Consider the following 16,741-nt stretch of genomic DNA (forward strand, 5'->3'; position numbering starts at 1 on the left):
GCTCCTCGTGGCCCGACTGAGGGCTGCTGGGAACAGGGGGCGGGGCTTGTTGCATGTGCCCGCTCCCTGGGCTCCTTACTTACTTAGCCGCCCTGAGCCCGCGTGCGGGGAGGGCAGGGTATAAATAAAATTAAATAAATAAATAATAAATAAATAAATTACTGCCAGAGCTCCGCTCCTGTGTGCTCCCGCAGGAAATGAACCCTGCATTTTACCAAGTTCCCCTACATTAATAAATTTTCAGGAAGTGGGAAACGCCTTGACCTGGACAGCCAGGGCTCTCGGAAGCTAAGCAGCATCAGCCCTGATAAGTATTTGGATGGGAGACCACCAAGGAAGTCCAAGGTTGCTACGCAGAGGCAGGCGATGGCAAATGCCCTCGCAACAAATGAGTTCCACACCTCTTCCAGGGCTAAGACTGGACCCGTAGCCGGGATTTCGTGGCTTGTGGGGCAAGTCTTTTCCCAGTGGGGCTGAAGTTCTCATTGCAAAAAGAAACGCCATTGAGCCAACAGAAAGCGGTTCCCAGGGCAGATCTCTAAATTGCAAGCTGTCCACCGCTTTAGAGGACAGTCCTCAGCTGCTCCAAGTTAATCACTCCTGCCAGCCGAAGCAACAATTCTGAGAATAAGCTGGCAGGTGGGGGGGATGACTTCTAGAGTCCAGAAAGCCAACACTTGGGCAGGAAAACTCTCTTAAAGGAGACCAGTTTCTTGACACAGTCAGAAGGGATCGTAGAGGTCATGTACTCCAACCCCCTTGCTCAGTGCGGGAATTAGTCAACTACAACACCCCATTCTGCTTAAAAGAGCATTTAAAAAATCATTTAACAGGAGATATTCTTTTGGGGGTGTGCCTTTAAGAAAGGGGGCGGAGCCCCCCAAAGTCCCACTGTAGCTAACACTTGGGCAGGAAAACTCTCTTCTAGGAGACCAGTTTCTTGACACAGAGTCAGAAGGGATCCTAGAGGTCACCTACTCCAACCTCCTTGCGGGAATTAGTCAACTGCAGCACCCCACTCTGCTTAAAGGAGCGCACACCTTTAAAAAATGTCTTAAAATGACTGAAAAAAAGGATGGATGGGAGAAATTCTTGTGGGGCCGTGCCTTTAAGGAAGGAGGCAGAGCCCCCCCAAACCCCACTGTAGCTACAGGCCTGGCTAAGACTGCTCTCTGGAGGCTGCAGGTTCAGATCTCAGCTGGGGAGCTGCAGGATATGCACCGCTCCTCTGGAGCCTTACCTTGTGCCAAGTTAGAAGACCGCTCAGATTTAGCTGCACTGCTGAACTCTGAGGACCTCTTTTTTAAAAAACAACAACACCCCCCCCCCCCGGTGTTTCCCCCCCCCACATCCCCAAGCAGGAGTCCTGAGTGCACGAGAGCTCACCATGTGTTTCAGATCTTCTGGCTTCAAGGAGGGAAGCTGAAGCTCCAACTGGCACAGACCCTGGAAGCGCTCCAGGAAGTCGCCGAGAAGAGCCAGGGGCTCGTCGACCCGCAAGACGGCAAAGCGATCTAAGCGGCGGTCAAAGAGAGAAAGGTCTGTCAACGGAACGGGTTGTGGCTCGGGGGCAGGGACGGTGCCCGGTCCAATCCCTGGCGCTTCCAGTTTGGAAAAAAAAAAGGATGCGGAAGGCCTCGATCTCAGACCCAGGAGAGCTGCTGCCGGCCCGAGCGGACGAGGCCGTCCTTGACAGACCCGCGGGCAGACTCAGTAGAGGGCAGCTCCGTTTGCGACCCTCACCCTGGGAAGCCGGATCTTTCCATTCGGCCGCTGCCTGCCTTCAAGGAAAGACCGTGCCAAGACGGCCCAGAGGGGCTTCAGACTGGGAGGGGAAGAGGTTGCCCCCGCCTGTCGCCGCCCACAGTCCCCTTCCCAGCCATGGCTGGAAGCTGCAGAGAAATCCTCCGTGGTCAGGCACCCCCCCCCCTTCCCAGCCTGGTCAAGCCATGCACACTTGTCTGAAGATCAGATTTAGGGGCAAGCGAGCATGTCCCGGGTTGCCCTGGATATCGGGCTCACTGAAACACGTGGGCCCGTGCTACCGTTGCCTTGGCAACCACTCTCCTCTGGGGTGCTCCGCAGCAGCGGCACTTCTGGGCTCCTCCCTGCAGTTCCGGGAGAGCCGATCTCACCCGCTGCTGCCTCTGCTTCATCGGGGGACTCTTGACCCTCTCACAGCCTGCCCCATCATGAGGCCAGGAGGAGGGGAAGGGACGGGGCCATAGCCAGGGGTTTTTTTTTTTTGTGGGGTGCATACACACACACACACATACACACACACACATTCACTCTCGCTCTCTCCAGCCAGAATAAACAATGCATCCCCTGTTCCCAAATAGTTTGTCAGCCCACAGACCACTGAACCCAATGCAAAAAAAATACAAGGACCCTGTTTTCTCCCTCTCATTGTTGGGGGGCCTGGGCCCGATGGGAAGTCGGGGGGGGCATGGTAGGAAGAAAAAGGAGGAGGAGGAGGAGGAGGAGGAGGAGGAGAGGAAGAAGAAGAAGAGGAGGAGGAAGAAGAGGAAGAGGAGGAAGAAGAAGAAGAGGGGGAAGAAGAAGAAGAGGAAGGAGGAGGAGGAGAGGAGGAAGAGGAGGAGGAAGAAGAAGAAGAGGAGGAGGAAGAAGAGGAAGAGGAGGAAGAAGAAGAAGAGGGGGAAGAAGAAGAAGAGGAAGGAGGAGGAGGAGAGGAGGAAGAGGAGGAGGAAGAAGAAGAAGAGGAAGGAGGCAGAGAAGAGGAAGAAGAAGAGGAAGAAAAAGGAGGAGGAGAAGAAGAGGAGGAGGAGGAAGAAGAGGAGGAGGAAGAAGAAGAGGAAGGAGGAGGAGGATAGGAGGAAGAAGAGGAGGAAGAAGAGGAAGGAGGAGGAGGAGAGGAGGAAGAGGAGGAGGAAGAAGAAGAAGAGGAAGGAGGCAGAGAAGAGGAAGAAGAAGAGGAAGAAAAAGGAGGAGGAGGAGGAGGAGGAGCGACTCACAACCTTCCCCTCCCCACAACAGACACCCTGAGAAGTAGGTGGGGCGGAAAGAGCTCTGAGAGACCTGGGTGGGGCTGAGAGAGCTCTCTTGAGAACTGCTCTTGAGAGAAGAAGAGATTGGGTTTATAGGCCGTCCTTCACTATCCAAAGGAGTCTCAGAGCGGCTCACAAACTCCCTTCCCTTCCCCTCCCTACAACAGACACCCTGGGAGGTAGGTGGGGCTGAGAGAACTCTGACAGAAACTGCTCATGAGAGAACAGCTCTTATCAGAAGTACGGCTTGCCCAAGGCCATCCAGCAGAGTAGACCGCAGAGCAGGGAGTGGGAGACAAGTGTGGTCTAAACGTCAGGGCCTTTTATTTATTTACCTCATTTACGCCCTGCATTTCTCCCCAATGGGGCCCAAAGCGGCTCATGTTGTCCTCCTCTGCTCCCTTTTATCCTCGCGACCACCCTGTGAGGTAGACAAGGCTGGGCGTGTGCGACTGGCCCAAAGTCACCCAGCAGCCTTCCATGGCAGAGTGGGGACCAGTGTTCCCTCTAAGCTGAGTGTGAGCTAGCTCACAGTCTTTTAGCCTCCGGCTCACACATTGTTGTCTTAGCCCAGGGAGGAGGGCTCCAGAACAAACAAATTGATGCAGGAACCAATCTGGGAGAACGGGGTTTGATTCCCCACTCCTCCACTTGAAGCTGCTGGAGTGACCTTGGGTCAGTCACAAGTTCTCTCACAAGCTGTTCTCTGGAGAGCTCTCTCAGCCCCACCGACCTCACAGGCAGTGTTCCCTCTAAGCTGAGTGAGTGTGAGCTAGTTCATAATTTTTTAGCCTCCGGCTCACACATTTTTGTCTCAGTCCAGGGAGGACGGGCTCCAGAGCAAACTGATTGATGCAGGAGCCAAAGCACTCACTCACCACTTTCGTGCCAGGAGCTCACAAGGTAGAATGTTTTGCTCACAAGACTCCACAGCTTAGAGGGAGCATTGAACCTGGGTTCCTGAGATCCTAGTCCGACAGCTCCAAGCTCTACACCAGACTGGTGGGTAACAGATCCCAACATTTCTAAAAAAAAAGTTTCTGGGATGCTGCTGTAATCAGGAGTGAACCCCCCCCCCCCCCGAAAACCCCCCCCCCCGGTGTCTTTATCACCAGTTTGGTGTAGTGGTTGGGAGCGCGGACTCTAATCTGGGAGAACCGGGTTTGAGTCCCCAAGCCTCCTCCACATGCAGCTGCTGGTGTGACCTTGGGTCAGTCACAAGTTCTCTCAAAGCTGTTCTCGAGAGAGCTCTCTCAGCCCCACCTACTTCACAGGGTGTCTGCTGTGGGGAAGGGAAGGGAGATTGTCAGCCACTCTGGGTGAAGGGCGGGGTATAAATCCAATCTCTTCTTCTCTCAAGAGCAGTTCTCAAGAGAGCTCACTTAGCCCCACCTGCCCCACAGGGTGTCTGTTGTGGGGAGGGGAAGGGAAAGGAGATTGTGAGCCGCTCTGAGACTCCTTCGGGTAGTGAAGGGCGGGGTATAAAGCCAATCTCTTCTTCTCTCTAGAGCAGTTTCTGTCAGAGCTCCCTCAGCCCCACCTACCTCACAGGGTGTCTGTTGTGGGGAGGGGAAGGGAAAGGAGATTGTGAGCCGCTCTGAGACTCCTTTGGGTAGTGAAGGGCAGGCTATAAATCCAATCTCTTCTTCTCTCAAGGGTAGTTCCTGACAGAGCTCTCTCAGCCCCACTTGCCCCACAGGGTGTCTGCTGTGGGGAAGGGAAGGGAAAGGAGATTGTCAGCCGCTCTGAGACTCTGAGTGAAGGGCAGTGTATAAATCCAATCTCTTCTTCCACTTCTTCCTTTTCCTCTTCTTCTATTGCTACGGACTGGCATGTCTTCATTCTGTCGCTTCCCTCAGGGCACCTCATTGCTTACCTGGGCAGGGACTGTCTGGCCAGAAACAGAACTTCTCATGTGCAGTCGACAGGGCTTTTTTCAGCTCCGAACACCTCTCCTTGTCTGGAAAGCAAAACACACTTCCTGAACACCAGGGAAAGAAGGATTCTCAAGACACTGCTAAGCAGCTAAATGAAGAAGAAGAAAAAAGCAGAACTGGACCGATCAAGAACAGGAACCCAAAACAGTATTTCTAGTAATCTGCAAAGCAGCAAAATCTCAGACAACAGTTTATTTACCAACCAGCAGTTTAAAAACATACCTGCAGTAATTAAGGGGGAGCTCATTGGATTGTTTGTGTGTGTGGGAGCACAGACAACTGGGTTAGGAACAGTCAAGTGTATGTCCTCCCTGAAAGAAGTCATTCATATTTTGATGGTTGTAGTGCTGTATTCTGACACAAGGTGTCAGTATTGAGTTATTTGGCTTCTGAGAGCAGCCAAGGGTGGTAAATATCAGTACAGCGGCAACTAGTGACAGAATACGGTATCAACCCTAAAGAAATTAAACTATTTGTGTGGAAGAGAGAAAGGCATTAAGTGAGCTGTTTCGTTAGTCACTGTTATGTCAGATATTGGAGAAACAGGCTAGTCCCTTGAACAGAGTATCAATGGACAGAAGTCTGACATCAGAAACCACAACATTCAAAAACCAGTGGGGGAACATTTTAACTTTCCAGGACATTCAGTTGCTGACCTAAAAGTAGCAGTTCTGAGGTGAATGCCTTTACATTATGTTCTAGTGCAGTGATGGCGAACCTTTTAGAGACCGAGTGCCCAAACTGTGACCTAAAACCCACTTATTTATCGCAAAGTGCCAACACGGCAATTAAACCTGAATACTGAGGTTTTACTTTAGAAAAAACAACTCATACATTAACTTAAGATGATCCAAACAAAGTAAGGAAAGCAATCCCAAATGCTTCCATTTACTTAAAATTATTTGGCAGAGAATTCAACACTTTAATGATGGTCTGGGCCTGGCTGGGGCGATGGTACGCGTGCCCACAGAGAGGGCTCTGAGTGCCACCTCTGGCACTCGTGCCATAGGTTCGCCAGCACTGTTCTAGTGCAATCAACAGCCACGTCGACAACTCTGAGCTCTTCCCAGCATGACAGATCAGGCACAGAAACCTACAACTGCATGACTTTGGCACTGACCTTATTTTGAAAAATCTGTGCCAAGAAAAGAGTAGAGCTGCAAGAATTGCACAAATTCTGCCAGTTTTGTAACGTGCCGCCCATTTCTGCTACTCAGCCTGGACGATAACATCCCCCCAACACACAAAATCCTGCCCAACATTCCTTTAAACTTGAGGTTTCACCAGACATTGCCAAGAGATATTTAAACGCCCACATTCTCACCCATGAGGGCTAATACCTTGCTGGGTTTTTTTTTTTAATGACCACTGAAATTCTTGGCATGTTAACCTGTCTCCGACTCGAATTCGGTGCCTGCAGAAGCACAGCGGCTGGGCCCTGCGATACGTACACTTGCTGAAGTCGAAAGCCAGCTGCAGACTGGCGCAGAGGTAGGCCTGGCAGCTGGCACACTTCAACATGTCGCACTCGACGTTGGTCCATCCGTACCTGGCGCAGATCAGGGGAGACAGCTCGTGGGGCTTGCCGGGCCATTTGAGAGAGTGCTCGCGTTAAGGACACCGGAGGGAAAGACATCTTCGGCGGTTTGGAGTAAGGTTTCGTCTCCCAAGCTACTCTTCCATGGCCCGGCACCGAATTCTAAACCTGCCCTGTATTCTCCTGCTGGCTTCTCCCAGGCCTCGACCGTCTCCTAGCTTGCCCTTCCAATGAGCCGATTCACCTTTCCAGGGGAGATCGGCCTCAACTCTGACTTTTCTCCACTGCCGACTCTTCCCTGTTACCACCCGCCTGACGTCATCTCAAAGAAGAGGAGATTGGATTTATACAGCCGGTTTGGCGTAGCGGTTAAGTGTGCGGACTCCAATCTGGGAGAATCGGGTTTGATTCCCCATTCCTCCACTTGCACCTGGCTGGATGACCTTGGGCAAGCCTAGTTCTTGCCCGGCTGTTCTTGAAAAAGAGCAGTTTCTGTCAAGAGTTCTCTCAGCCCCACCTACCTCACAGGGTGTCTGTTGTGGGGAGGGGAAGGGAAAGGAGTTTGTGAGCCACTCTGAGACTCCTTTGGGTAGTGAAGGGCGGGGTATGAATCCAGTTTGGTGTCATGGTTAAGCGCACGGACTCTAATCTGGGAGAACCGGGTTTGATTCCCCACTCCTCCACTCGCATCTGGCTGGATGACCTTGGGCAAGCCATAGTTCTGGCACAGCTGTTCTTGAAAAAGAACCGTTTCTGTCAAGAGCTCTCTCAGCCTCACCGACCTCACAGGGTGTCTGTTGTGGGGAGGGAAGGGAAAGGAGCTTGTAAACCACTCCGAGACACCTTTGGGTAGTGAAGGGCGGGGTATGAATCCAATCTCCTCCTCTTCTCCTCCGCATTTGGTGAAGTATGGAGCTGTTAATCAATAACTTTTCTGTAGTGATGCAATTTTGCCTGTATGAGATGTAACTTCGGCTTTGTTCGAGGGTCAGTGTCTCAAACGCCTGTAGAGAACAGAGGCTTTCCTTTACCACGAGCAACCAAATAAAGACCTAAGCTTCTAAGAAGGGATTTGCTATCACTTGCCTCCTTCGAACGAAGAAGAAGAGATTGGATTTATACCCCGCCCAGAGTCTCAGAGAGGCTTACAAACTCCTTTCCCTTCCCCTCCCCACCGCAGACACCCTGTGAGGTGGGTGGGGCTGAGAGAACTCTGACACAAACTGCTCTTTCAGGTACAGCTGTGCCAGAGCTTGTGACTGACCCAAGGTCATCCAGCCAGGTGCAAGTGGAGGAGTGGGGAATCAAACCCGGTTCTCCCAGATTAGAGTCCGCACACTTAACCACTACACCAAACTGGCTCTCCCTCTGTGAACCCAAATTTGTCTCTGCCCATTTGCTGGCTTCCAAGAGAACATTTTGGAGGACCTGACTTCAGAGGGCCACTATAAGTTATAATTGCTTTATATTGTTTTAGGATTATCTAAACTATTTACTGGGTGCGGTCAGACGACATGCTGAGAGTGGGTTAAACTGCTACGGTTCTAACCGGATTATATTTGATCTGGATAGTTGCGATCACACTTACCTCCCTTATCTCGCCTCACCGCGCAGTCACATCGCTCCCCGGCGTCTACACTACTGATGCACGGGAGCGTGTGTCGGTGCGTCCCCCCCCTGGCGCTCCTCCTTAGAAGGGAGGGAAACTATCATGGCGCATGCGCAGAACCACCAGGGCGAATCAATCCAACCCCTCCAACAAAAGACTTCCCTTTAAACGTTTGACCCAAAAATTGCCTCCGTGAGATCCCGAATGTGTCTAAACACTAAATGTCAGTTTTCTAAAGGCGGTGGCGGAGCTCTGCCTATGCGCACACCACCAACGCTTTTTAAAAAATGGCGGGCGAAAAGCGGAAAGCTTAAGGCAGCTTTCGAGTGGGGAGGGGGTTTAAGCCGGAAGCGGCTCGACACCACAGGAGCAATCAGGCGTCAGAAAAGTGCGGCTGGAACCGGAGAATCAGGAAAACACCACTTGGAGGAGGAGGAGATTGGATTTATACCCCATGGCCCTTCACTTGGAGTCTCAGAGCGGCTGACAAACTCCTTTCCCTCCCCCTCCCCACAACAGACACCCTGTGAGGTGGGTGGGACTGAGAGAACTCTGACACAAACTGCTCTTTTTCAAGGACAGCGGTGCCAGAGCTTGTGACTGACCCAAGGTCACACCAGCAGGTGCAAGTGGAGGAGTGGGGAATCAAACCCGGTTCTCCCAGATTAGAGTCCGCACACTTAACCGCTACACCAAACTTGGGGACCTGGTAACAAAGTACTCCGTTTTAAAGGGGGTTTGAGCTGGAAAGCAACGGCTGGGGACGGTGCGCAGGTGTTGGGTGTGTGAACGTGGATATAAGATCCGTTACTGAAGCGTGCCGAAAGCACTGTGTGTTTTATTCTTTTGTAAGCTGCCCTGAGCCGGACTTGCCTGGGAGGGCGGGGGTATAGACCGGCTAATAAATAACTAAATAATTTTCAAGCGACTTGACGGCGCTTCACACACACGCACAAAGGGGTCCCCCTCCCGCCCCGTCTGGACCTAGCTCCTGATTACTGGGGATCTCCCTGGTTCCAGTTCCTCATCACCCGATACAGTCACTTTGGCGATGAAAGAAAGGATATGGTGAATGTTTCCACTCTGCCGAAGAAGGCTTCCTTGCTGGTGGTTTCAAAAGGCAGCTCGTCGGTCCGGGAGGGTCCGTTGGCAGCGTCGGATAAGGCAGAAGTGTCCTTTCTGAAACGAAAACCGTACATTTATATACTTTGCCATTCACAATGGCAACAGGAACAGGTTTCCACTGGCGTCTATCAATCCCTCTGACCCCCCCCCCCAAGAGGCTTACGCACTCGAGACGAGAAGAAGAAGAAGAAGAGATTGGATTTATACCCCGCCCTTCACTACCCAAAGGAGTCTCAGAGCGGTTTACAAACTCCCTTCCCCACAACAGACACCCTGGGAGGTCGGTGGGGCTGAGAGAGCTCTGAAAAAAACGGCTCTTTTTCAAGGACAGCTCTGAGAAAACTCGTGACTCACCCAAGGTCACACCAGCAGCTGCATCTGGAGGAGTGGGGAATCAAACCCAGTTCTCCCAGATTAGAGTCCGCGCACTTAACCACTATACCAAACCAGCGGCTGCGGCCGTTCAAGACCAGGGATCTCAGCCTCTGAGCACCTTAAGGAAGAAAGGTGGCTCATAAATATTTTAAATGGATAAAACAAATAAATATCTTCTGCACGGCAACGACAAGCAGTGGGTGAAGCACACCGAAGCCTTCGCCTCTGTGCTGCAAGATCTACAATGGTTATCTGTTTCCAGGCACAATTCAAAGCCCTCGTTCTTACGCTCTGAGACTCCTTTGGGTAGTGAAGAGCGAGGTATAAATCCAATCTCTTTTCTTCTCTCTTCTTCATCTGGCACCTATTTTACTTTTACGTGCCAAGCTAGAACTCTTTTTAAAGTTGTTTCAATTAGGTGTGTTTGGGAAGGGGCTTTATTCTAATGGTTTTATAATGTATTTTCATCCTGTATGTTTTAAATTTTTAGCCAGAAAGGCAAGTTCAAATTCTGGAAATAAATAAAATAAATAGATCCCATCTTTTTACCAAGGCTTTTAATTAGCTTTATCTTATTGGCTTTTTAATGGCTTGCTTCTGGCGTGAGCTCTGTTCTACAGACAGATTTTCTAAAAGTGCTGTTTATGTCTAATGGCTCAGCTTCAATGGTTTGCTGCTTTATATTGTTTTATTACTTTATTATTTCAATTCATATCCCGCCCTCCCCGCAAGCAGGCTCAGGGTGGATCACAACAATAAATTCCAGTACAGTCTAAAATGACCCAACCTTAACCCGCCTGGAGCAAGACTCAGAGGTTACCGGTATACGAATGTGTTTGTGTTGTGTTTGTTTTTTGTTAAAGATAAGAAGACTAAGAAGAAATGAAGAAAGGGAGGGGGTGGGAGCACTGCAAGAAGCCCGAAGAAGAAGGGGAGGGGGGAAGTAAAAAGGGATATGTAATGAATCTAATGTTTTGATATTGAACGTGATGTAATATCCCTCTAATAAAAATTGTTTTAAAAAATAAAAAATAAAATGATACAACCTTAACCCGCCTGGAGCAAGACTCAGAGAGGCGGCATAGATATTTTCTAAATAAATAAATAAGTTCTCCCACTGTTGCCCCCCAAGCATGAAGAATACAGAGAATCAATGCCTCACACAGAGTATTCCATCTATACCTTGTGGCTAATAGCCACTGATGGACCTCTGTTCCATATGTTTATCCAGTCCCCTCTTGAAGCCGTCCATGCTTGTAGCCGCCGCCACCACCTCCTGTGGCAGTGAGTTACATGAGTTAATTACGCTTTGAGTGAAGAAGTGCTTCCTTTTATCTGTTTTAAGCATACTTCTCATTAGTTTCATGGACCGCCCACGACACATTCTTGTATTGTGAGAAAGGGAGAAACTTTCTTTCTTCAACTTCTCTATCCCATGCATAATTTTGTAAACCTCAAGTGGTTAAGATCCTGAACTGCAGGCTGTGGAAGGTCGGTAGTTCAGCAGTTCGAGACCCGAGTGTGCCACATGACGGAGTGAGCTCCCGTCTCTGGCCCCAGCTCTTGCCAACCTAGCAGTTCGAAAGCAAGAAATTGCAAGTAGAGGTACCACTTCAGTGGGAAGGTCACAGTGTTCCGTGCACCTTGGTGTTTAGTCATGCCGGCCACGTGACCACGGAAACGTCTTCGGACAGTGCTGGCTCTTCAGCTTTGAAGTGGAGATGAGCACCGCAATCCTAGAGTCGGACTCGACTGGCTTTCGAGCAAGGGAAACTTTACCTATCGTGTCACCCCCTCAGCTGTCGTTTCTCCAAGCTAAAGAGCCCTAACCTCTATCAACTCTTATTCCCGTGGCCAGAGGGTGAAGGAGACGCAGCTCCTCCCAACTACCAATGGCTATTGGCAAGGATTGAGGGAGGCAGCAGCAAGGGCAGCTTCCCACCATACCTGGGCCCAAACCTCTGTTTCCCCAAGTGCCTTTTCTGATCTTTCATTTGTAGTTATCGTTTAAGCTGTCTAAGCTGTCTTCGGACAGCCGCTGGCTCTTTGGCTATGAAACGGAGATGAGCACCGCAACCCTAGAGTCGGCTTCGACTGGCTTTCAAGCAAGAGAACCTTTACCTTTTTAAGCTGTTTGGGGAGCTCGTATTTGACTGAAAAGTGGAGTACTAATGCAATAAAGAAATGTGGCACATAATCAGCTATGCAATTCAGATTATCAGGTGCACTTATCTATAAACACATGCAACTTTAAGAAGGTGTGCTGGATTGTACCCCAGGGACTATCTTTGGCCCAGACCAGTACCTATAGCCTGACTGTTCTGATTGGACTTTGACAGCTCGTCTGAAAAGCGATACATAACCCAGGGTCAGTGGGCACCAGGGCACCCGCCAGCACCTGTTCTGGTGCATTTTATATGGTGGCACCTGGTTCATGCTATTTCTTTCCCATATCCATTCAAGCAGCCTACAGTGAACAGAACACAACACAACACTTCATGCATCTGAGAAAGAGGGCTCTGGCATACGAAAGGTTGTGCTGTAACAAATGTATCAGGTTTTAAGTCTAGAGAAATAGCTGTATTAGTCAGCTGCAGCAAAAATGAACAGGAGTCATACGTAGGGTTACAAATCTCCAGGTGGGGACTGAAGATCTGTAACTTCAGCTCAGTTTTAGGCGGCAGAGATCAGTTCTGCTTTGGTGAGGCAACCGTATGGTCTTATGCTCCACTTAAGATCCCTGTCCTCTCCAAACCTCACCCTCCCCAGGATAACCTCCCCAAATCTTGGTCCATAGGGGCATGAGGGGCATAGAGGGTTGCTAGCCTCCAAGTGGGGCCTCGAGATCTCCTAGAATTAGAGCTAGAAAAGAGCAAGAGTCCAGTAGCACCTTAAAGACTAACAAAATATGTGACAGGGTATGACAGTGATGGCGAACCTTTTAGAGACCGAGTGCCCAAACTGCGCCCCCAAACCCACTTATTTATCGCAAAGTGCCAACACGGCAATTTAACCTGAATACTGAGGTTGTACTTTAGAAAAAAACAGCTCATACATTAACTTAAGATGATCCAAACAAAGTAAGGAAAGCAATCCCAAATGCTTTCATTTACTTAGAATTATTTGGCAGATGATGGTCTGGGCCAGGCTGGGGCGATGGCACGCGTGCCCACAGAGAGGGCTCTGAGTGCCACCTCTGGCACCCGTGCCATAGGTTCGCCACCACTGGGGCATGAGCTTTCATGAGTCACTGCTTACTTCTTCAGATACAGCTAGAATGGGAATCCATCTGTCATATTTACTGGTAAGTGGAGTAACTTCAGATACCAAATGATAATAGCAGGTGTGATTGGATTTAGGTGAGACATGCAGAAGGGTAACAAAGGTAAAGGTTTCCCTTGCTCAAAAGCCAGTCGCATCTGACTATAGGGGGTGGTGCCCATCTCAGTTTCCAAGCCGAAGAGCCAGCGCTGTCCGAAGACTTCTCCGTGGTCATGACTAAAAGCCGAGGCGCACGGAAGGCTGCTACCTTCCCCCCAAAGCGATACCTATTTATCTACTTGCAATTTCTTGCTTGGCAGGAGCTAGGGCCAGAGACGGCAGAAGGGTAATAGGCGTGGAGAAATCAGCACTGGTAATGAGACAGGAAACCTAGGTCGCAATTCAGTCCAGATGGATTGAATTCGAGCTGATCTTTGGGAGATAGAGATCAGTTCCCCTGGAGAAAACGGCAGCTTGGGAGGGTGGGCTCTATGGCATTAAACCCCACTGGAGTCCCTCCCCTCCCCAGGCTCCACCCCAAAGTCTCCAGGAATTCTCCCACCCCAGAGGTGGCGACCCTTTTCTGCAAGGGGAGGGGGAGATGCCGTTTCCCGCACTGGAACGGACAAAGGCCATTTTGCATCTGCGCGGCTGGGGAGTGACTGGGCTCTGGCGGCGGTTGCCGGCTCTTTCTCTCCCGCTCGCTCACCCTTCCAGGCCCGCCTCCTCCGGAGCGATGCCCTCATCTATCAGCTCCCGGATCTTCTGCGGGGTGATGGCCGGAGACTTGGCTTTGCCTCCCAAATCGCCCTCCTCGCTCTCGGGGACGGGCGCTGCAGCCGCGGAGCTGGGCGCCGCCATCTTGGTCCGTCGCTTGAAGCCGACCCCCCTCCGCCCCGGGGGCATGGACACTTCCGTTCCGGCAGACTTCCGTTCCGGCCGCAATCCGCGCCTTCCCCCGGCGCTCAGAGCCTGCATTTCGGGGTCGAAGGGAAACCGAGAGTCCTCTGACTGGCTGGTAACACCCCATCCCAGGGTTCCCTCTAAGCTGAGTTAGTGTGAGCTAGATCACAGTTTTTTTAGCCTCCGGCTCAGGAAGGGATGGCTCCAGAGCAAACTGATTCATGCAGCAGCCAAATCGCTGGCTCACAACTTTGATGCCAGGAGCCCACAAAGTAGAATTCTTGCTCACAAGACTCCACAGCTTAGAGGGAACATTGTCCCCCCCCCTCAGCCCCCCCGCCCAGGAAATCGTGCTTGCTTTAGAACATTTATTCATTTAGAAACTAAATCATGCTGCCTCTCCAGGGGTCTTTCCAAAGCACGAGTTAGTGTTGCCAGCTCCCAGCTGGGGGAATTCCTGGAGAATTAGGGGTGGGGACTTGGGGAGTCACCTTCCCAAGTGGCCATTTTCTACAGGTGTGAATGAACTGATCTCTGGCCCCTGGTGATCACTTGTAATAGCAGATCTCCAGCTATCACCTGGATGTTGGCAAGCCTACCTTACCCCAAGATATTAAAATCCAGCATTAACAGCCCATCGCAAAAAAATCCCCGATATAGACCATAAAAACGGACAAAACTGAGGTGCGCCGGTTTTTAGCCTGACTGGGTTGCAAGGTCTCCCTCCCACCAACAAAGGGGGGGGGGGATGGGGGTATCCTTGCCAGCTTCGGGTTGGGAAAGCTTTTTTTTTTGGGGGGGGAGGACCTCAGTCGGGTTAAAATGCCAAAGAGTCTATCTAACTAAATATGTAATGAACAGACTGGCATCAAAGACGCTAGATATATTCAATCATCATGTCATGGAACAGTAAGTGACATTATTGTAACAGTAAATACAGTTAATAAACATTCATGAAACAATTGAGATTATAAGAATACATGAAGTTATTTTGATCGTTATAAAGTGATTGCTGCTGACGAGAACCTCCGGATTTAGGCAACAGCAAAGGCAGCTTGAAGCTCAACATTAAAAAAACTATGCTCAACATCAAAAAAAACTATGCTAAAGCCTTTGATTGTGTGGATCACAATAAATTATGGCAGGTTCTTAAAGAGATGGGAGTGCCAGACCACCTCACATGTCTCCTGAGAAACCTGTATAAGGGTCAAGAAGCAACAGTTAGAACCAGTTATGGAACAACTGATTGGTTTAGCATAGGAAAAGGAGTACGACAAGGATGTATATTGTCACCTTGCTTATTTAATATATGTGCAGAGTACATCATGCGAAATGCTGACCTGGATGAATCACAAGCGGGAATTAAGATTGCTGGGGAAAAGATCAACAACCTCAGATATGCAGACGATACCACTCTAATGGCAGAAAGTGAAGAGGACCTAAAGAGCCTCTTGGTCAGAGTGAAAGAGGAGAGCGCAAAAGTGGGCTTGAGGCTCAACATCAAAAAAACTAAGATCATGGCATCCGGCCCCATCACTCCTTGGCAAATAGAAGGGGAAGTCGTGGAAGTAGTGACAGACTTCACGTTCCTGGGATCCCAGATCACCGCAGACTGTGACAGCAGCCATGAAATTAAAAGACGCCTGCTACTTGGGAGGAAAGCGATGGCGAACCTAAACAGCATGATAAAAAGTAGAGACATCACCCTGCCAACAAAAGTCCGCATGGTCAAAGCAATGGTATTCCCAGTAGTCATGTATGGATGCGAGAGTTGGACTATAAGGAAGGCCGAGCGCCGAAGAATAGATTCTTTTGAACTATGGTGCTGGAGAAGACTCTTGAGAGTCCCTTGGACTGCAAGGAGATCCAATCAGTCAATCCTAAAAGAAATCAACCGACTGTTCCTGGAAGGCCAGATAATGAAACTGAAGCTCAAATTCTGTGGCCACCCAATGAGAAGGGAGCCCTCACTGGAGAAGAAGACCCTGATGCTGGGAAAGACGGAAGGTCAAAGAAGACCGGGACGGCAAAGGATGAGATGGTGAGACAGTGTCATCGATGCAACGAACATGAAATTGAGCCAACTTCAGAGGACGGCGGAAGACAGGAGGGCCTGGGGGGATCTGGTCCATGGGGTCGCGAAGAGTCGGACTCGACTGTGCGACTGAACAACAACAAATCTTTTCTGTATGGGAACTGGTATGTACAGCCTGGATAACATTTGTAATTTCGGGAGATCTCCAGACCACCTCGGGAGGATGGCAACCAATGCTCCCCTTTAAGCTGTGGAGTCTTGTGAGCAAAAATTCGACTTTGTGAGCTCCTGGCATTAAAGTTGTGAGCGAACGACTTGGCTGCTGCCTAAATTAGTTTGCCTTGGAGCCACCCTTCCTGAGCTAAGACAAAAATCTGTGAGCTGGAGGCTAAAAAACTGTGAGCTAGCTCACACTAACTCAGCTTAGAGGGAACACTGGTGGCAACTCAGATGACGGCCGTTGGGACTCAGTAAAGAATTGGGAGCGGGGGGGGGGGAAGTGACCTGTTCCCCGCCCCTGTTTTTCTAGTACCTGGAAGGACGTTTGCCTATCCGACTGGGCATCTCACCTGTTGCCCAACGGCCCTTTTCATGTCACATCAGAGAATCCTGGGAATTGTAGTTCACTGAGAGCAAGGGCGATTCCCCCGGCTTCCCCGCCCTCCTTTCCTGGAACTACAATTCCCAGTACTCCCCGAGGAGCGACCAGCCGTTAGCGCGGGTTCCTGCGCGTTTCGATTGTTCCTGCCTTTCTCCCGACTGTCGATTGCTCCGGCCTGCCTCCCCCTTCGCTCCCGAGGGCGACGGCCCGCCTCCCCCCCCGCCTCCTCCGAAGCGGCCCAAGAAGCCCCGTTCCCATTGGCCGGCGCGGAGCACGGCGGCTGCCGATTGGCTGCGCGGGAGGCCGCTCTAGGCCGTCCCCCCCTCCCCCGCCGCTCTGTCCGGGCTCCC

At 50.7% G+C, this 16,741-nt stretch overlaps 1 protein-coding gene across 2 annotated transcripts in view; it reads right to left on the reverse strand.

Moving 5' to 3' along the window:
- The window catches only part of ZC3HC1 (zinc finger, C3HC-type containing 1), a 24,789-nt gene extending 11,076 nt beyond the window's left edge, over positions 1–13,713 (reverse strand). For both annotated transcript variants that reach the window (XM_015408746.1, XM_015408745.1), the window contains exons 1-5: positions 13,562–13,713; positions 9,159–9,270; positions 6,397–6,547; positions 4,885–4,968; positions 1,387–1,514 (exon numbers count right to left, since the gene is read on the reverse strand). In XM_015408746.1, the coding sequence (XP_015264232.1) occupies positions 1,387–1,514; positions 4,885–4,968; positions 6,397–6,547; positions 9,159–9,270; positions 13,562–13,713 (627 nt within the window). The remainder of the gene's footprint in view (positions 1–1,386; positions 1,515–4,884; positions 4,969–6,396; positions 6,548–9,158; positions 9,271–13,561) is intronic.
- Positions 13,714–16,741: the final 3,028 nt, after the last annotated feature.

The sequence above is a fragment of the Gekko japonicus genome, unplaced genomic scaffold (genome assembly GCF_001447785.1).
Source record: "Gekko japonicus isolate JY-2015 unplaced genomic scaffold, Gekko_japonicus_V1.1 scaffold2519, whole genome shotgun sequence".
NCBI classification, from domain to species: Eukaryota; Metazoa; Chordata; class Lepidosauria; order Squamata; family Gekkonidae; genus Gekko; species Gekko japonicus.